Source organism: Neomonachus schauinslandi, chromosome 1 (genome assembly GCF_002201575.2).
Source record: "Neomonachus schauinslandi chromosome 1, ASM220157v2, whole genome shotgun sequence".
Lineage (NCBI taxonomy): Eukaryota > Metazoa > Chordata > Mammalia > Carnivora > Phocidae > Neomonachus > Neomonachus schauinslandi.
Genome location: NC_058403.1, coordinates 195,391,863 through 195,413,617, shown reverse-complemented (window position 1 = coordinate 195,413,617; position 21,755 = coordinate 195,391,863). Strand labels below are relative to the sequence as shown.

The 21,755-nt window shown below is 37.3% G+C and overlaps 1 protein-coding gene across 1 annotated transcript in view; it reads left to right on the top strand.

Annotated features, from left to right (window-relative positions):
- Positions 1 to 21,755, top strand: part of DOCK3 (dedicator of cytokinesis 3) — a 482,665-nt gene that overhangs the window by 102,733 nt on the left and 358,177 nt on the right. Inside the window, exon 3 of the mRNA XM_044912806.1 lies at positions 7,084 to 7,139. Coding sequence (XP_044768741.1) covers positions 7,084 to 7,139 — 56 coding nt within the window. The remainder of the gene's footprint in view (positions 1 to 7,083; positions 7,140 to 21,755) is intronic.

The following is a 21,755-nucleotide window of genomic DNA, read 5'->3' as shown; positions in this document are numbered from 1 at the left end:
ATATTTTCCTATATTAGGATTCCCCATTGGCATAGGTTATCTTTTATTATGGGCCAATATATAAAATGTGTTACTGGTATACTTGATGTCAGCATCATGGTGCCATAAGATGTCCCTAGTTTTTGTTCTCACTCTCAAAAACAAATATTCTGTATCCATCCACAAACAAAAGTGTTTTGGGGGGACCTGTAGCATTGTGCATACAACAAGGGTCCCAGGAGAAGTCTCACTTACCTGTGCATTGGGTAATAGGCAGACAGATCTCAGTCCCAGCTATGTACCCTGAAGTGACCCTTTTGTCATTTTGGAGCTTCTGAAGACAATCATACTTGGATGAGAGAACCTTTGTGGATGTCTAGGTTTCTATAGGTGAAGACCCAGCACTTTGTTGGAGCAGAAAGTAAGAGTTTGGATACATTGGAGTGGGTAATAGGAAAAATTTCACTTTACCTGCATCAACTTTACCACAGGGTAGCACAGACAAAGGCCAGAGGAAATCTTTTTAGGCCCATGATTTCTCCTTTGAGGGCAAGAGAGAGCATGTGAGTGAGCATCCAGCTTCTCCAGCTCTGCAGATGCCCAGAGAGTCTCATTTCTGTCTTGTCCTCTCCAGAGTACTAAATTGGGAGTTCCATGACTGAGAGGTAGAAAGAGTTTGGGAAAATGGCACATAGGATTTTTTGGCACATAGGATTAAAGAGACACAGAATCTACTGTACAGCAGACTCTATCAAGAAGCCCACCCATTAACTGCTGGGAAAGCCCCACCCATGGATCCCCCCACTGGCCTATCAGCATCCAGTTTTGTGTGCCTCACACTACCCCCTACCCCCCATGCTGTAGCTGGCTCACTGTGCATACCCATTAAGGTGGTGGCAAGAGCAAGCTTTGGAAGACTGTTCATGAATACACATGGAAAGCAGGCAGAATCTGCAGTGCAGAGACCACAAACTTGAGTTATAGTGCCACCTTTGGGAAGACAAAAGAGAGGCTGTCAGCACTAGCCTGGTGCATTGTAGAATCAATAGAAGGCATTCATGCTGAAGAATTCTGCCACAAAAGTGAGCAAGAAACATGGAGCAGGTTCATGGAAGGTTGAGAAATTTGCAGAATCTCTAAGAGAAACATGGAAGGTATTTCTACCTTGATGGCAATTAGTAAAGACTGGAGGAGGTGACTGCTACTTCAGATGTGAAGACCATAACACAAGACTCCATGAAACATGAAAAACCAAGGAAGCTAATTGAATTTAAATAAAAAAAGAAAAGAAAAAGAAAAAGAAAAACCAGGAAAACATATGACACCAAAGGACCGCAATAATCTTCCAGTAACTGAATCCAAAGACATGGAGATCTACAATTTATCTGATAAAGAATTCAAAAAAGCTGTTTTAAGGAAATTTAATGAGCTAAAAAGAAAACACTGAAAGACAGTTCAGTGAAATCGGGAAAACAGTACATTAACAATATAAAAAATTTATCACAGTGTTAGGAATAATGAAAAGGACCAAACAGAAATTCTGGAGTTGAAGAATTCAATGAATGAAATGGGGAAAAAAATGCAGTAGAGCACATCAACAATAGGCTTAATGAAGCAGAAGAAAGAATCAGTGAAATTAAAGACAGGAACTTTGAAATTTTACAGTCAGAGGAAACCTGACTGGAAAAGAAGAAAAAAATGAAGAAGAGTGAAGAAAGCCTTCATGATAGGTGGACCAATTTGTGAATCATTGGCGTTCTAAAAGGAGAAGATGGGGAAAAAGGGGCAGGAAGCCTATTTAAAGAAATAATGGCTAAGAACTTTCCAAATCTAGGGAGAAATTTGGACATCCAAGTTCATAGTGTTCATAGGTCACCAGCCAAACTGAACATGAAGAAATCCCTTCAAGACACATTATAATAAAATTGTCAAAGTCACAGACAAGGAAAGATTTTAAAAGCAAGAGAAACAAAGTTTGTAACTTATAAGGTAACCCCCTCCCCCATTAGACTATCAGTGTATTTCTCAGCAAAAATATTACAGGCCATAAAAGAGTAGGATAATATATTCCAAGTGGTGAAAGGAAAAAAAAAACCCGCCAACCAAGAATACTTTACCTAGCAGAGCTGTTCTTCAGAAATGGAGGAGGGATATAAACTTTCCCAGCTAAATAAAAGCTGAGGGAATTTACCTCTAGACCTGCCTTACAAAATGCTAAAAGGAGTTCTTCAAGCTGAAATGAAAGGACACTAATTAGGAACATGAAAATATAAAACACACTGATAAAGGTAATTGTATAGTCAGATTTAGGATACTCTAATACTATAATATGATGGTATATTAACTCTAGTATTAAAAGATGAAAGTATTAAAAATAGCTATAATAATTTTAAAATATAAAATATAAATACAGGTAAATTGTGACATCAAAAACAAAGCAGGGGAGAGTAAAAGGGTAGAGTTTTTGTATGTGATCAAAGTTAAGTTGTTATCAGTATAAAATAGACTGTTAGAAAGATGTGTTACATAAAACCATGGTAACCACAAAGCAAAAATCTACAGCAGAAATATGGAAGATGAAAGATATCGGAATCAAAGCATACCACTGGAAAATCATCAGTTCACAAAGGAAGGCAGCAAGAGATGAAAGGAACAAGGCAAGTATAAAAGAACTGGAAACAATAAGATAGCATTAGTAAGTCTTTACCTATCAGTCATTACTTTAAATGTAAATGGATTGAATTTTCTAATCAACAGGCCTAATGTGGCTGGATTGATTAAAAAATAAGGCTCAACTAATTTCATGCCACCCATAAGAGACTTACTCCAGCTTTAAGGGTACATGTAGGTTGAAAGTAAAGGGATAGAAAAAAATATTTCATGCAAGTGGAAACCAAAGGAGAGCACAGGTAGCTATACTTACACTGGGTAAAATAGGCTTTAAGACAAAAACTATAACTAGAGATGAAGAAGGTCATTTATATAATGATAAAGGGATCAACCCATCCAGAAGATCTAACAATCATTCATAAAGGTGCATCAGAAATTGATATATTAATATATAATAGATATATTAAACACAGGTTTGAAGGGAGAATTAGATAATACAATAGTAGTGGGAGACTTCAGTAGATAGATTATCTGGAGAGAAAATCAACAAAGAAATATTGGACTTGAACTGTACTTTAGACCAAATGAACCTCACAGACATAGACAGAACATTTTTATCTGGAGAGAAAATTAACAAAGAAGCACTGGACTTGAACTGTACTTTAGACCAAATGAACCTCACAGACATAGATAGAACATTTTATCCACCAGCAGCAGGATATACATTCTTCTCAACTGAAGATGGAACATTCTTCAGAATAGATCCTATGACAGGTCACATAGCAAGGCTTAGCAAATTTAAGAAGATTGAAATTATACCATGTAGAAATCAATAATAGGAAGAAAACTGGAAAATTCACAAATATGTGCAAATTAAACAACATAGTTCTGAACAACCAGTGAGTCAAAAAAAATCACAAAGGAAATAAAAAAATACTTTGACACAAATTAAAATGGAAACAGCATATTATGGGATGCTGGAAAAGCACTTTTAAGAGGGAATTTTATAGTAATACATGCCTACAATATGAAAAAAGTAAGATGTCAAATAAACAACCTAACTTTACATCTCAAGGAACTAGAAAAAGAAGAAAAAAATGTGCTCAAATTTAGCAGAAGGAAATAACGAAGATCAGAGTGGAAAAAGTGAAATAGAGACCAGAAAACTATAAGAAGATAACGAAACTAAAAACTGTTTTTTTTTCCCTAAAGATAAACAAAATTGACAAACCCTTAGCTAGATGAAAGGAAAAAAAAGGAAAGACTCAAATAAAATGAGACATGAAATAGGAAACATTAAAAATGATATCACAGAAATAGAAAGGATTATAAGATAATGCTATGAACAATTAATGCCAACAAATTGGATAACCTGGGGGAAATGTATGAATTCCTAGAAATGTATAACCTACCAAGGATAAATCAGGAAGAAATAAAATGTTAATTATCCAAATAGTGAGTAAGGAGATGGCATGAGCAACCAAAATCTTCTAACAAAGGAAAGTCCAGGACCTGATGACTTTACTGGTGAATTCTACCAAACTTTAAAAAGTCAGTACCACAGCAACTTCTTTCAAGATACATCTCCAAAAGCTAGTGAAACAAAATGAACTTTTGGGACTTCATCAAGATAAAAAGCTTCTGCACAGCAAAGGAAACAGTCAACAAAACAAAGAGGCAACCCACAGAATGGGAGATGATATTTGCAAATGACACTACAGATAAAGGGCTGGTATCCAAGATCTATAAAGAACTTCTCAAACTCAACACCCGAAAAAAAAAAAAAAACAAATAATCAAGTCAAAAAGTGGGCAGAAGACATGAGGAGACACTTCTCTGAAGAAGACATACAAATGGCTAACAGGACAAATGAAAAAATGTTCATCATCTTTAGCCATCAGGGAAATCCAAATCAAAACCACATTGAGATACCACCTTATAGCAGTTAGAATGGCATAAATTGACAAGGCAAGAAACAACAAATGTTGGAGAAGTTGTGGAGAAAGGGGAACCCTCTTACACTGTTGGTGGGAATGCAAGTTTGTATAACCCCTTTGGAAAACAGTGTGGAGGTGCCTCAAAAAATTAAAAATAGAGTTACCCTATGACCCAGCAATTGCATTCCTGGGTATTTACCCCAAGGACACAGATGTAGTGAAAAGAAGGGCCATATGCACCCCAATGTTCATAGCAGCAATGTCTGCAATAACCAAACTGTGGAAAGAGCCGAGATGCCGTTCAACAGATGAATGGATAAAGAAGATGTGGTCCATATATACAATGGGATATTACTCAGCCATCAGAAAGGATGAATACCCAGCTTTTACATCAACATGGATGGGACTGGAGGATATTATGCTAAGTGAAATAAGTCAAGCAGAGAAAGTCAATTATCATATGGTTTCACTTATTTGTGGAACATAAGGAATAGCATGGAGGACATTAGGAGAAGGAAGGGAAAAATGAAGGGGGGGAAATTGGAGAGATGAACCATGAGAGACTATGGACTCTGAGAAACAAACTGAGGGTTTTAGAGGGGAGGGTAATCAGGGGAAGGGTTAGGCCGGTGATGGGTATTAAGGAGGACACGTACTGCATGGAGCACTGGGTGTTATACGAAAACAATGAATCGTGGATCACCACATCAAAAACTAATGATGTATTGTATGGTGACTAACATAACATAAAATAAAATTAAAAAAAAAGTCAATACCAGTTCTCAAACTCTTCCAGAAAATTGAAGAGGAGGGAACACTTCCAGACTCATTTAATGAGGCCAGTAATACCCTGATACCCAAGCCAGATAAGGACACTAAAGGAAAAGAAAACCAAAGGCAATATCTCTGATGAATACAGATGTAAAAATTCTCAACAAAATATTAGCAACCCAAATTTAGCAGCACTTTTACAGGATCATATGCCATGATCAAGGGATGAAAGGATGGTTCAACATTATCAAACTAATAAATTTAATACACCTCATTGCAAAAATCATATAATCATTTCAGTAGATGCAGAAAAAGCATTTGGCAAAATGCAACATCCTTTCATGAATAAAACTTAGCAAATTGGGTTTAGAAGTAACATACCTCAACATAATAAAGGCCATGATATGACAAGCCCACTGCTAACATCATACTCAATGGTAAATGGCTGAAAGCTTTTTCTCTAAGATGAGCAGCAAGACAAGGGTGCTCACTCTCACCACTTCTATTAAACAGAATACTGGAAGTCCTAGCCAGAACAAGCAGGTAAGAAAAGGAAACAAAAGGTATCCAAATAAGAAAGGAAGAAGTAAAATTGTATGTGCTTGGAGATGGTATGATATATGTAGAAAATCCTAAAGACTCCACCAAAAAACTGTTAAAACTAATGAAAAATTCAGTAAAGTTGCAGGATACAAAATTAACACGAAGAATTTAGTTGTGTTTCTGATCACTAACAGTGAAATATCTGAAAAAAGAAAGGCAACAGTCTATTCATATTCAAAATAGCATTGAAAACAAGCAGAAACTTAGGAATCAACTTAAGCAAGGAGGTAAAAAGATCTGTACACTGAAAACTATAAAATGCATTACTGTAATCCAGCTGCTGATGGTCTTGTCTGGTATAGATTTATTATTAGCAGTGTGGAGGCCAGAGAGTATAAAAAAATTTAGGCCATTTGTGCTTTATTTGAAGGGAGTCTCAAAACATCAGGAAAAGGAATGAAGCACTGATTGGAAAACTTAATTAAACAATTCATTTTTTTATCCCTTAGGAATCGAAATCAAATTATGGCAAATATCAAAATGGAAACTCTAATGAAAGAGTAAAAGAAGAAATGTTTATAGAAACTTCCAAATTGATTCATTCTTGTGAATATAAATGTGAGCCAGAGTCTGAGAATTGTTCCTCCAGCTCAGAGCTGGATAACATAGGTGATATTAGCTGGTTAGGTGATATTGTTGGTTTTATAGATACATGCCAAGCTCTGTACATAAGTCTATATCCTGAGAGTGATTAGATGGAATATTTCCAATCTGTAGCTTAAAAAATCTTTTTGATAGTTGCTTAAGATCACAGTTTTCCCCTGAGGATAGACTCTGAGTGCAAATGACAATGAAATTCCTATCTAATGTATATAGTTTGTGCAACTTTGCATTCTTAATATGCAAAGTGGTTGCTACATTAAGATATCAACTGTATTGGTTTTTTTTTAAATTTTATTTATTTATTTGAGAGAGAGAGCATAAGCAGGGGAGTGGCAGGCAGAGGGTGAGGGAGAAACAGGCTTCCTGCTCAGCAGGGAGCCAGATGTGGGGCTCTATCCAGGACCGGGGGTCATGACCTGAGCCGAAGGCAGACACTTAACCGACTGAGCCACCCAGGTGCCCCTATCTACTGTATTGTTGATAGAGTATTTCCATCCTGAAATCTGGCTTCTATTTTAGTATATATTAGATGTTAATCACAAATTTCCTTTTCTAATGGGAAATCTTTTCTCTTTTACAGGGGATCTTTCCTGCAAATTACATTCACTTGAAAAAGGCAATTGTCAGTAATAGGGGGTGAGTAGTTGGTCTTACTAAATTTATTTATAGTTTTTATAGGTTGCAGAGGAAGGCTTTTTTCTTTTTGGCTTGTAATATAAAATATGCTATTAATATGTTTTCCTGCCAAAAATAAATTTGCTTTATCAATTTATCATATATATAATTCTGAGGATACAACTATTTCTTAAAATACTGACAACTTTAATCTGTTTTCTTGTATACTGGAAAGGTAACATGGTTTGAATTTTATAAAAACAATTATGCATGCAGCATGTTTTTTACAATTATTTACATTTTGAGAACAGTTTCTGATAGGATAACAAGTGCAATCTCTGATAGAAAAGAGACAAGATGTAAATATATCAAAATGTTAACATTTGTTATTTTTGCATATTCAGATTATGAGTGATTTTTAGAAATTCTTTACTGTCATGACCTAATTTTAAAAGTAATAAATATATATTATTATAAAATTGTGATTTTATTTTTCAAAATTTATCATTTTAAAATATAAAATTTAAGATACTATATGATAGATTTTGGTACTAGAAATAATGTTTTTGAACAGAGGTTGAGAAAGCATCAGAGTTTCGTTAGGGTTGAGTCAGGAAAAGAGAAACTTATGAGTCACTTTATAAGCTAGAATTTAATGTAGGGAATTGTTTACACACATTTGGAAAAATGAAAGAAAAAAAAGAGGATATACCAATATAACCCAAAATAATAACTGCAGAAAGAAGTCTATACTCTAATGGCTGGGGAAACAAAAGATAATGGGTTGGGGATATCAGAACTCAGGAACTTGGAAGCTGGATCTTGAGACACTGGAGATCAAATTCTGAGGAGACGACATCACATGGCTGCTGCTGGTATGTATGAAGAAGGACAGTGAGGCTGTTTCTGGGAATGCCAAAAGCAAATGGAGGCTGGAACCAATTTTTCTCTGGTGGAACGGTTTACAGGAACAGCGGGAAACACTTTTTAATTCCTTTTCCCCAGTATTTTCTAGTGCCCCCCACCAGACAAAGGAGCTTGTGAGGCAAAGTTGGCAAATCCCAGCCTCAGAGTTGGTGCTTAGAAGGGTGGATTTAGAAATGAGAGGTATTAGTAAATGACTGGTATGCCTTCTAAGATAAAATTTGTTACTGAGGCATAGTAAGATTATAACTAAGAAGATTCTGATATGAATGCATGACCAGCATATTTATTGTTTCCCTTCTTCTTTTATAAAATACCAGACACAAGAATATAGAGACAGGAAACTTGAAAATCCTTTTAGTGAACCTTTGCAACATATAATCTACTACCTCAAATTTATAGGTAAGGACTGCCAAAAGCATCAAGATTGGATAGAAGTTGTGTGGAAAAAGGAAAAGGGAGTGTCTAGACCAGGATCAGGAGGCATATATTTCTGAAAGTACTAATAAAATACATTTTCTGAATGTGAATGGCTCACCTCTAAACACAAAAATAATACCCCTAATTTATAACACTTAGTTTAATAATGGGACTGATGAGAACTGAAATGTGGCAGAAACTACATGGAGGTGAGATGAGAAAAGGAGATAGAATATTTAGGGATCAAGAAATAGGCCTCAGAAAATGCCAGCAAAATCATATATTTCGGATAACAAGGGACTCATCTTAAATCCAGGAGCAATGTTCCCATTTATAATAGTTGTAAAGTAAATTGGGGACCACTTTGCTAGCAGAAAAATCCATACCTAGATTCAGTTTGTTTCAGGAAGGCGAAGGAGATACGGCTTAAAGAATTACACAGAGCAGCCATATTTATTGGAAACACTCTTTCTCCAAGGAAGCAGAGAAACAGTCTTTTGGATGTACATCTTAGAAAGCTACATAGAATCAATTTAGTGTACAAACCTCCAGCAGTTTGATGGTCCAGAATAATATTTCTAAAATCTTAAGAAAGTATTAAAAAAAACTGTTTTCAAGTGTTGAAGAGTAGTCAATGTAGGAGGGTCTTTTTTCCCCAAATTTTTACTTAAATTCCAGTTAGTTATGGTACAGTGTAATATTAGTTTCAGGTGCACAATTGAGTGACTCAACACTTCCATACAACACCCAGTGCTCACCGCAAGGTGCACTCCTTAATCCCCATCATCTATTTCACCCACCTTCCCACCCCCACCCTACCCTTGGCAATCAGTTTGTTCTCTATAGTTAAGAATCTGTTTCTTGGTTTGCCTCTCTCTCTCTCTCTCTCTCTCTCTCTCTCTCTCTCTGTTTTCAAATGTAGGGAGGATCTTGAGGAACTTTGATTTTTGAAGGAAGTGGGGGAATGCATATGGGAACTTTGGCTTTTTTTTCCACAGAGAATTTTTCAGTTTGCTGTGATGTGGTGCAACAAGCAGATCCCAAACAGAAAGTGGTAGTCTTTCAGGGATGAGGAAACAGACATTGGAGTTTGGAACTCTCGGGGAGACTAATAAGAAGTAAGAGATTAAAACCCAGAGAGTAGAGAACCTCAGAAAATGGACCTTAATCTGCTTACAAATTTCCCCTAAGTAATTGAATGAGTTCTAGCTTCTTTTGGGCTGTGTAAGACTCAAGGAATCTTAGTAGAAGAGTACAACTAGCAAACTGAGTAGACTTTACCAGCCACTTAACAATTAACATTATTAGAGTTCAAGGACTGACAAGTTATAGGGGCCTTGGTAAAATATTTGGGCCTTCTGTTGAGATCCTTAAAAGAACATACCCTATATGTAGGGCCATGCCCTTGGATAAAGGACTAAACCAAAGGTATGTGGGCAAAAGTGAAATAGTCCAGTCCTAACAAATTATAAGCCTCTGAAAACACAAGGGATGTTAGAAGAACAAATAAAAACACTGAATACTGTCATCCAGAAATAGCAACTGCCAGGTCAGTGTATTTCCCATTTCTTTATGCATGGTGTTTTTACTCTGTTCCCTGTTAGAAGTTGATTCTCCTTTATCCTTTTCCCCCCACTCTTATAAATATTACCTTGATGATATATCTCTTTTTAGTATCTTTTTTCCTCCTTAATTTCTGTGACAATTCTTGTTTCCATTCTTCCTCTTGGGCCACACTTTGTTATTCTTCTCAGACTCCTATTCCTATTCCAAGCCCTTAAGTACTATTAATTCATGAGCTTTATCTCTAATCCTTTACATGCAAAGTGTGCCTGTCTTGTTCAGGTATAGTAAGGCAGATGGTTTGACTACAGTGTGTGGAGGTGAGGTCAGTAAAAGCAGAGGAGTCCAGAGTGGCAGCAAGGTGATAAATATTGTAAGGCCTTGTAGGCCATGTCAGGAGTGTTATCTTTTATTGAATGAGCCAGGGAGCCACTAAAAGTTTTCAGAAAGAGAAGGGACATGTTTTATTTAATTTTAAAAGTGTTATTCTAGGCTACTTTGTTGAGACTTGAACTATAGTGGGGCAAGGTCAGAAGCAGGGAGACTTGGTAGAATATGCCATTCACTGAAATGTGGAAGTTTGGGAAGGGATATGTTTTGGGGAGAAAATCAAACGATTGAGTTTTGTACATGTTAAATTTGAAATGACTCTTAGATTGTCAAGTGGAGATGTCAAGTAATCAGTTGACTATATGAATGTGGAGTTCTGGGGAGAGTTTGGAGCTTCAGGCATAGATTTGGAAGTCATCAGCATCCAAATGATAGTTAAAACTACAGAGCTGGATAAGAACAGAAAAGGAATTACTATAGATAAAGAAGTGAGGTGAAGACAATACTGGGGAACTGTAGTGTTTAAAGATAAGATGAAGAGGAGAATCAGTGAAAAGAATCTGAAAAGTTGTGACCAGGGAGGTAGGTAGGTAATGAGGCAGTAGTATCTTGGAGACCAAGCAAAGAAAATATTTAGAGGATAGACTAATCAAATATGTCTGGTGTTGTTGAAGTTGAGTAAGATTGAAGATCTTGTCGAGTGAGAGTGAAAGCCTGATAAGAAGAGATTTGAGAGAGAATGAAAAAAGAGGAAGTAGATAACAGTAAAGACTCAAGTTATAGCCCTTAAACCATAACTGAATGGCAGATGGGAACATACTTGGTTTGGGGATAATTTTTCTGTGTAGTCCTTTTAAAAAAATCATCTGGGGCATCTGGGTGGCTCAGTCGGTTAAGTGTCTGACTCTTGATTTCAGCTCAGGTCATGATTTCAGGATCGTGAGATTGAGCTCCACATTGAGTTCCTCACTCAGTGGGCAGTTTGCTTGAGACTCTCTCTCTCTGCCCCTCCCCCTGCTCTCTCTCTCTCTCAAATAAATAAATCTTTAAAAAAATAATCTGATTCGAAATAAGTCAGAGAAAGACAAATACCATATGATTTCACTCGTGTAGAATTTAAAACAGATGAACATAGGGTAAGGGAAGGAAAAATAAAATAAAAACAGGGAAGCAAACCATAAGAGACTCAACTTTAGAGAACAAACTCAGGGGTGCTGGAGGGGGCGTATGTGGGTGATGGGCATTAAGGAGGGCACTTTCTGTGATGAGCACTGGTTGTTATATGTAAGTACTGAATCACTAAATTCTACTCCTGAAACCAGTACTACACTATATGTTAACTAACTTGAATTTAAATTAAAAAAAATCATCTGATTCTTACCTAATTTTTTATTTTGAAAAATTTTAAATCTATAGACAGGTTACAAGAATAATATAAGTAACACTTGTATCCATTCCCCTAGATTTACCAGTTACCAACATTTTACCATACTGAGCTCATTTTGTTCCCCCAGCCCTGCTTTTAACATAAATGAAGCGCAGGGGAAATCGGAGGGGGAGACGAACCATGAGAGACGATGGACTCTGAAAAACAAACTGAGTGTTCTAGAGGGGAGCGGGGTGGGAGGATGGGTTAGCCTGGTGATGGCTATTAAAGAGGGCACGTTCTGCATGGAGCACTGGGTGGTATACACAAACAATGAATCATGGCACACTACATCAAAAACTAATGATGTAATGTATGGTGATTAACATAACAATAAAAATTTTAAAAAACAATGATTATCAAAAGCAATAAAAAAAGAGTAAGTTTTAGACATTCTGAGACTTCACTGTTAAATATTTGAGTATGTGTCTTCTAAGAAAAAGGACATTCTTTAACGTAATCACAATATAATTATTATACTCAAGAAATTTAACATGATACAAATAGTACTTATAAAATACCTAGTTCATATTCAAATATCCCTAATTTTCCCCAAAATGTCCTCTTGTAACCTGTTTTTGTCCGTTTGCTTTTTTTGGTGGGGGTATGGTCCAGGATCCAATCAAGAATTAAGTATTGTCAGGCTTCCAGTTACAGATTGAGTAAATCATGGGAAATAAAGGTACAGTGTAAAGAATGTAGTCAGTGATACTGTAAAAGTGTTGTATGGTGACAGAACTTGTGGTGAACACAGCATAATATATAGAGATGTTGAATCACTATGTTTTACACCCAAAATTAATGTAACATTCTGTGTCAACTATACTCAAATAAAAAAAAATTTTTTTAAAGATTCATTATTGTTATAGAAATGCAACAGATTTCTGTACATTGATTTTGTATCCTGCAATTTGACTGAATTCGTGTATCAGTTCTAGCAGTTGTTTTGGTGGAGTCTTGTGGGTTTTCTACATAGAGTATCATGTCATCTGCAAAGAGTGAAAGTTTGACTTCTTCCTTGCCAGTTTGGATGCCATTTATTTCTTTTCGTTGTCTGATTGCTGAGGCTAGGACTTCCAGTACTCTGTTAAACAACAGAAGTGAGACTGGGTATCCCTTTCATGTTCCTGAACTTAGGGGAAAAGCTCTGTTTTTCCCCCATTGAAGATGATATTAGCTGTGGGTTTTTTGTGTATGGCCTTCATTATGTTGAGGTATGTTCCCTCTAAACCTACTTTCTTGAACGTCTTTATCATGAATGTATGTTGTACTTTGTCAAATGCTTTTTCTGCATTTATTGAGAAGATCGTATGGTTCTTATCCTTTCTTTTATTAATGTGGTGTATCACCTTGATTGATTTGCAAATATTGAACCACCCTTGCAACCCAGGAATAAATCCCACTTGATTGTGGTGAATGATTTTTTTAATGTACTGTTGAACTCTATTTGCTAGTATTCTGTTGAGAATTTTTACATCCATGTTCATCAGGGATGTTGGCCTCTAGTTGTCTTTTTTAATGGAGTCTTTGTCTGGTTTTGGAATCAGGGTAATGCTGGCCTCATGGAATGAGTTTGGAAGTTTTCCTTCCGTTTCTATTTTTTGGAACAGTTTCAGAAGAATAGGTATTAACTCTTCTTAAGGAATAGCACAGAGGATCATAGAGAAAGGGAGGGAAAACTGAATGGGAAGAAATCAGAGAGGGAGACAAACCATGAGAGACTCTTGACTTTGGGGAAAAAAACTGAGGGTTGTGAAAGGGAGGTGGGTGGGGGGACAGGGTAACAGGGTGATGGGTATTAAGGAGGGCACGTGATGTGATGAGCATTGGGTATTATATGCAACTAATGAATCATTGAACATTACATCAAAAACTAAATGTCTTAGCAGTCTACAGGAACAAAGCATTTCTATCAAGGTAGCTTCCAGAAGGAAATGTAGATACAATAAAATGTCCTTATAACCTGCAGCCCATTGACAGATACTTGAAGTGGGAAGAATGTAATGTTCCTCCAGGAAGCTCCCAACTACATTCATGTTAATGCCTTGCTAGAGGGAAAAACAACCTTTACTTGACAATGGCAAGGCCTCCGGTATCCTGTGAGTCTTTAAAATGAAAAGCTTTTTTTTTTTTTTTTTTTTTAAGATTTTATTTATTTATTTGAGAGAGAGAGAATGAGAGACAGAGAGCATGAGAGGGAGGAGGGTCAGAGGGAGAAGCAGACTCCCTGCCGAGCAGGGAGCCCGATGCGGGACTTGATCCTGGGACTCCGGGATCATGACCTGAGCCGAAGGCAGTCGCTTAACCAACTGAGCCACCCAGGTGCCCCTAAAATGAAAAGCTTTTTGAAAACCTCCCTTTTCCTTACCTCCCCCACCCCATAGTATATAATCAGCCACCCTTCACAACCCTGATGCAGCAGCTCTTTCTGTCCATGGATCCTGTCCCTATGCTTTAATAAACCACCATTTTGCACTAAACAAACAAACAAAAAACTAATGATGTATTATATGTTGGCTAATTGAATTTAAATTAAAAAAAATAAAATAAATGATTATAAGCTTTCAGTGTAAATGGGTTCTGTGACTAAGTGGAAATTGACAGTTGTGCTGGTTCCTTGAGAAATTGTCTTCTGTGTATAGGATTCACTTGTGTTATGGAATTGTTTCTTAGACCATTTAGGAGAGGATACTTAGGATAAGATTGTTAATAAATAAAGCACATGTTTTACACACACACAAAAAAATGGTTGGTTGAATTCCCCTGTGAAGCCATCTGGCCCTGGACTTTTGTTTGTTGGGAGATTTTTGATTACTGATTCGATTTCTTTGCTGGTTATCAGTCTGTTCAAGTTTTGGTAGTTTATATGTTTCTAGGAATTTATCCATTTCTTCCAGAGTGTCTGATTTGTTGGCGTGTAATATTTCAAAATATTTTCTTATAATTGTTTGTATTTCTGTGGTGTTGGTTGTGATTTCTCCTCTCTCACATGTGATTTTATTTATTTAGGTCCTTTCTCTTTTTGATAAGTATGTTCTTTTTTCCTTTTATGATATTTACATGGTTGAAGTGCCCAGGTACTTGTTTTGCAAAATGTCCCTCAATTTGTATTTGTCTAAATGTTTTCTCCTGGTTAGATTCAAGATTTTGGATTGCAATACTACATGGATGGTGTTGTGAATTAAAACATGCATATTTCTCCTGCGTGTTGAACCAGTGCTTGATAAGATTAGAAAGACTGGGACTTGGGGCTCTACCTTAGTAAATATTAGGCAGGAGCAAGGGCCTTTCAATCAGAGAACATGAATTGTGTTTCTATCATGTGCCTTCTTCATTGTATCCTGCCATACCTGTGAGAAAGATGACCCTGTGCTCTTGATGCTTCTTAAGGTTATCATCTGCTTCTTGGAAAACTTGTAGCATTTGTGCTGAAGTACTTTTTGTTTTTTATGTGGTTGACAGGGCATGAAATTACTTGACTAGGCTATCTGTGGAAATTTTTTTCTGGGGACTTTTATATTTTTCAGTTAGCTTTTGAAATTTTTTTTGACATCTGGGTTTTCTCATTCTTAAAATGATTCAAGTAGAGTCATCACTTTTTGTAAAGTTTCAGTGAAAAAATATGCATTTGTAGGGGCGCCTGGGTGGCTCACTTGTTAAGCATCTGCCTTCGGCTCAGGTCATGATCCCAACGTCTTGGGATCGAGCCCCGCATCAGGCTCCCTGTTCAGCGGGAAAACCTGCTTCTCCCTCTCACACTCCCCCTGCTTGTGTTCCCTGTCTTGCTGTGTCTCTCTCTGTCAAATAAATAAATAAAATCTTTAAAAAATGTACATTTGTAGTAAATTTGAAGATTTCAGGGCTGATAAGGAAAAAGAGATGACTATGAGATGCGAATAACACATTATGAGCTTTATTTAGGTAGAGCTTTGATAGGTTAAGGTAAGTCCCTTACAGCTGGAGACCTCCCAGAAACAGCAGTGCAGGGCCATCCCTATAACAGGAAGAGGACACAGGAACCCTTGGGAGAGAAGGGATTTTTGTATCTAGATTATATTACTCATCTGACCTCAATTTTTTTTTTATATTTAGTTAGCCAACATATAGTAGTACATCATTAGTTTTTGATGTAGTGTTCAGTGATTCATTAGTTGCATATAACACCCAGTGCTCATCACAACACGTGCCCTCCTTAATACCCATCACCCGGTTACCCCATCCCCCCACCCACTCCCTTCTATAACCCTCAGTTTGTTTCCCAGGGTCCAGAGTTTCTCATGGTTTGTCTCCCTCTCTGATTTCTTCCCATTCAGTTTTCCCTCTCTTCCCCTGTGGACCTCCGCGCTATTCCTGTGTTCCACATATGAGTGAAACTATATGATAATTATCTTTCTCTCCTTGACTTAGGAGATTATGTTACTCATCTGAAAGATGGGAAATCTCTGGGTCAGAGAGCACCACAGAATAGCGGCAGTTTATGGTTTTTTTTAGTACCAGGGTTTGTTTAACCTGTGGGTAGCAGGTATTGAGTGCAGTTTCATTAATGTAAAATGGCAGGCTCTAAATGGCTAAAAATATGCTTATTTGGGTTATATTGAAAGCAGTTGGATGTATAAAATTTTGGCACTGCTGGGCTCTGAGCTAATGCTGCTCCCTTACCGTGAAGAAGTAAATAACATAGGGCCCAATATACAGAAGGTTACTTTTGCACATTTATATAACACCATTACATTATGAAGCACTTATAAATATATATATTTTTTATTCTTATGTTAATCCCCATACATTACATCATTAGTTTTAGATGAAGTGTTCCATGATTCATTGTTTGTGCATAACACCCAGTGCTCCATGCAGAATGTGCCCTCCTCAATACCCACCACCAGGCTAACCCATCCTCCCACCCCCCTCCCCTCTAGAACCCTCAGTTTGTTTTTCAGAGTCCATCGTCTCTCATGGTTCGTCTACCCCTCCGATTTCCCCCACTTCTTTCTTCCCCTCCCTCTACCTTCTTCTTCTTCTTTTTTTTTTCTTAACATATATTGCATTATTTGTTTCAGAGGTACAGATCTGAGAGCACTTATAAATATTTTTATTTTTAAATTGCGGGAAATTAAGGTCATGATTTAAATTAGGAATAGCCAACTTCTGTAGTTTTAGAAGTTGTTAGTTTTACTGATCACTAACCAAATTTCAGTTTAATTGAAAAATAATTGGGTGATGGGCATTAAGGAGGGCACTTGATGTAATGAGCACTGGGTGTTATATGCAACTGATGAATCAATAAATTTTACCTCTGAAACTAATAAAAAAGAAAGAAAGAAAAATATATCTAGGGTCAAATTATAAATGGAATAAATGTATTTTAGGAGGGAGGTACCAGGTATTACAGATAGGTCAGTGACATACTCCTCTTATGTTCTGTTCAAGGAATTATTTGCATTTTATTATTTTTTGGATATTGCCTCTCTACTCTGATTTAATGAGCCTGGTTTCAAAGTGGGGTGAGTGTGTGTGGGAGGATACACATAGGAGCATACATGTGCATTGTAAGGAACACATGAGAAAACAGCATCAATTTAAGTACTAGTTAATGTGTAACATTTCTTTTCTCTGGCACTTTTTGTTTGTTTTTGTTTTTGTTTTTCTTTTTTTCCCCAAAGATTTTTTTTTCTTTTTTCTTTTTTTTTTAAAGATTTTATTTATTTCTTTGACAGAGAGAGAGAGCGAGAGAGGGAACACAAGCAGGGGGAGCGGGAGAGGGAGAAGCAGGCTTCCCGCTGAGCAGGGAGCCCGATGCGGGGCTCGATCCCAGGACCCTGGGATCCTGACCTGAGCCGAAGGCAGACGCTCAATGACTGAGCCACCCAGGCGCCCCTTTCCCCAAAGATTTTTATTTACTTGAGAGAGAGAGAGAGAGAGCACAAGCAAAAGCAGGGGGCAGCAGACAGGGTGAGGGAGAAACAGTCTCCCCGCTGAGCAGGGAGCCAGATGTGGGGCTCCATCCCAGGACCCTGAGATCATGACCTGAGATCATGACTTGAGCCAAAGGCAGATGCTTAACCGACTGAGCCACCCAGATGTCCCCTCTCTGGCACTTTTGTTTGTGTATTTGCTGAAATAACTTCTGTCTTCATTAGAGATGAACATCAAAACTGATTTTTAAAGAAATTCCTTCTTGCAGCAACTTCTAAATGTTCCACTTTCCCTCTTTACTAGATAATTTTCTTTCTTTTTTTTTTTTAAAGATTTTATTTATTTATTTGAGACAGAGAGAATGAGAGAGAGAGAGCACATGAGAGGGGGGAGAGTCAGAGGAAGAAGCAGGCTCCCTGCCGAGCAGGGAGCCCGATGCGGAACTTGATCCAGGGACTCCAGGATCATGACCTGGGCCGAAGGCAGTCGCTTAACCAACTGAGCCACCCAGGCGCCCTACTAGATAATTTTCATCAGCTTACAACTTCTTGAACTCATTACTTTGTTTTTTTCACAGCAAAATTTCTCCAGAGTGGCTATGCAACAGTGCTTATTGAATATTATTAAGTAGTATATTTAGTACATTATGTTCATTTTTACTTCTTTATGTTTTTGATTTTTAAAAACACATATATATATAATTCTATAATGAAACTTATTTATACTATTGGAGTAAAACAGGCAAAGCCTACTAACTTGCTGATGGGAAAAACCATAACTTGTGAATGTTTCCTCATTATTTAAGGTAGAGAGAAATGTATGTTCTACACATACTGTAGAACTGTATTAAGTTCTGAATTAAAATTCATATTTTCTTTGCTCAGATTAAGATAATTAAGTATCTCTTTTGTTAGTAACATTTTGCTTTACAAATATTCAGGAGTATGAAAGTTAATTTAGTGTTTGAGAAGTGCTTCAATTGAACGGATGGTTTTTGAACATTTAAGAAAGAATGTGGTGCTTGATAAGAATCATGTATTTACCATGACTAAGTCAGTCCAGTGCAATGGATATAATGTGTTTTGGTTTCTGCAAAGCATATGACAGTCTTCCATAACACACCTATGGACATATAGGCAAGATGCTAACAAAGTTAAATGAATTTTTTTTTAAAAGATTTTGTTTATTTATTTGAGAGAGAGACAACAGAGATAGAGCACAAGCAGGGAGGAGAGGGAGAAGCAGGCTCCCCGCTGAGCTGGGAGCCTGATGTGGGGCTCAATCCCAGGACCCTGGGATCATGACCTGAGCTGAAGGCAGACGCTTAACGACTGAGCCACCCAGGCGCCCCAAAGTTAAATGAATTTATAGTTGGTTGAACATCTGTCCAGGAATGTTTATCATTTCTTTCTTTGTGCCAGTGCTCTATTATACTTCAATTAGTTCCTATCTGTGTGTCCTCATCTTCAGCTCAGTGTCTAACATGTAATACACACTTAGTAAACATGCTGGGTAGATGAGTAAGTTAGAGACTTTAACAATTTGATACTAATACAGTAGGTTTCTGATGGTAAGCAATGGGGTATAAACCTTATCCATAGTCATAATGAATAAAAAAGACTAGATGAGGGGTACCTGGGTGGCTCAGTTAAGTGTCTGACTCTTGATTTTGGCTCAGGTCATGATCTCAGGGTCCTGGGATCCAGCCCTGCATTCAGTAGGGAGTCTACTTGCAGATTTCTCTCCATTTCCCTTTGCCCCTCCCCCCACTTGTGTGTGCATACTCTCTCTAAAATAAGTAAGTAAAAAATAAATAAAAAACTAGTTGACCTAGAAATAGAAATTAAAACAATTTTCCTTAAAAATTATTCGAAAGATCTAAGGTAGTTCACAGAAGGAAAGGAAAAGCTAAGCTACCAGTTTTCAGAAAGGATAAAAGCTAGAATGGTTCTGTAAATCTGGGTGCAGGACTTACTTCAGGTGGGTGCCACTCATGCAGTTTTACACTGTTTTCCAAACCTGCATTGCTCTTTTTGAGATTCACATTATCAGGAGAGTGGTAGAATGGCAGAGGTTGGGTTGTGTGCATGCAATAGATTTAATAGATGCGGAAATCTTATCTGATTAAATCAGTACTCATTTAAACTACATATTTTAGGATAGTAGGAAAAGGCCTCTGGAAAATGACATTGAAATTTTAGAGGCAACATTAAGGATATATCACCAATTTTACTCTAAAAGTGCTGTATCTTAGGATACATTCTTCATGGTCTTAATATTTTTAGCACACTACTACATTTTATTTTCCTATATTATCTTTAACATTCTTGCTTCTTTGTATACATATGAGATTTGTCTATGATTTTCTTTTCTTGTAATATCCTTGACTAGTTTTGGTATAAAGTTTAGTCTAGTTTATAGAATGAATCTGGTAGCCTTCACACTATTTCTAGACTTTGAAAAAGTTAGAGACTAATCTTTAAAGAGGTGATAAAATTTGCTTGTAAAAATGTCTGGACTTGAAGAGTGACAAGCAAGACAGTGGGATAGGAGTTTTCTACCATCTCCTCACAGAAGCATCGATCTTGACAACCATCTGGATACAGGACTTACATAATGGACATTATGTTCAGGTTGCTACTCTTGCAGTTTTACACTGTTTTCCATTTCTGCATTGCTGGGATTCCACTGAAGAAATGTTAGCACACTGTTGAAGCAAAAAATCTGAGAATAGTTGCATTGAAGAGGGTAAGAACAATTTCACTTTACCTGTGTCATCCCTCCCAAAGGTGTCACAGCTCATTGCCAAGAGAGATTCACTTGGCCTATAATTTTCCCACTGAGGGAATGTGAGAGGATAGTGAATGAGCACTTGGCTTTCCAGCCATGCAGGATGCTGCCCCAGAGGCCCATTTTTTCCTCTCACCATACCTAGAATCCTGAGGTAATCAGCACAGCAAAGTGGTTGAGAGAGGCGGGGGAGCAGATAAGAGATGTGGGGACTCACAGCAACCAGGGCTCAGAAATCATCAAAGGACCACAGATTTGACTAACTAATCACTTTAGAGACTCACACCAAGAAGCCTGCCCATGAGCCAGTAGGAACATCTTCCTGCAGATTCCTCCATCCGGCCCAGGGACACTTAAAATGTTCTGGATGCCTTACCCAGCCTTCCTGTAACTGCATCACCAATATCACATGTGCCCCATGGATGGTGAGTTACAAGCCTGTGAATATGGCTTGCAATTCTGTCGAAAGCCAGATAAGCTCTGTAGGATCAGGAGAAGGCACACAACTCGAGCATTTCAGGGTATTGCTCTAGGGAAAATAAATGAGAAGTTATCAGTCAGCACCTGGCCTGGCTTTGTGACATCAAGAGAAGGCATACAATCTTAAGAATTCTCACTAAAGAGGAAATCAGAGATGTGGAGCAGGAGCATACATAGAAAAGGTCTGAGAGAGCTTCAGAATTTATTCCTGGACTGACTAGTAAAGGCATTTCTCTTCTGAGGGCCCTCAATAAAGACTGGAGAAGGTAACTTCTTTGAATAAAACACAGCAATGCAAAATTTCAGGGAATAAGAAAAATCAAGGAACTATGACACCACCAAGGAAGTACATTAATTTTCCACTTGCCATCCTAAAAGAAATAGAGATCTATAAATTGTCTGAAAAAGAATTAAGCATAATTATTTTAAGGAAGCTCAGCAGCTATCAGAGAACATAGATGGATAATGAAATCAGGAAAAGAACAAATGAACAAAACGGGAGGTTCAACAAAGAGAACTCATAAAAAAGAACCGAATTCTAGAGCTGAAGTATACAGTGAACAAAATAAAAACTGTAATTGATAGTGTCAACAACAGACTTGATCAAACAGAAGATCTGTGAACTCAATGATAAGTCACTTGAAAATATCCAGTCAGAAGAGGAAAAAAAAGAAAAAAAGAAAGGAATGAACACAGCCTACAGAGTTTATGGAATCATTCTCTTGGACTAATATATGCCTACGGTAGTCCCAGAAAGAGAAGAGAAAGAGTTAGGGGCAGAAAACTAA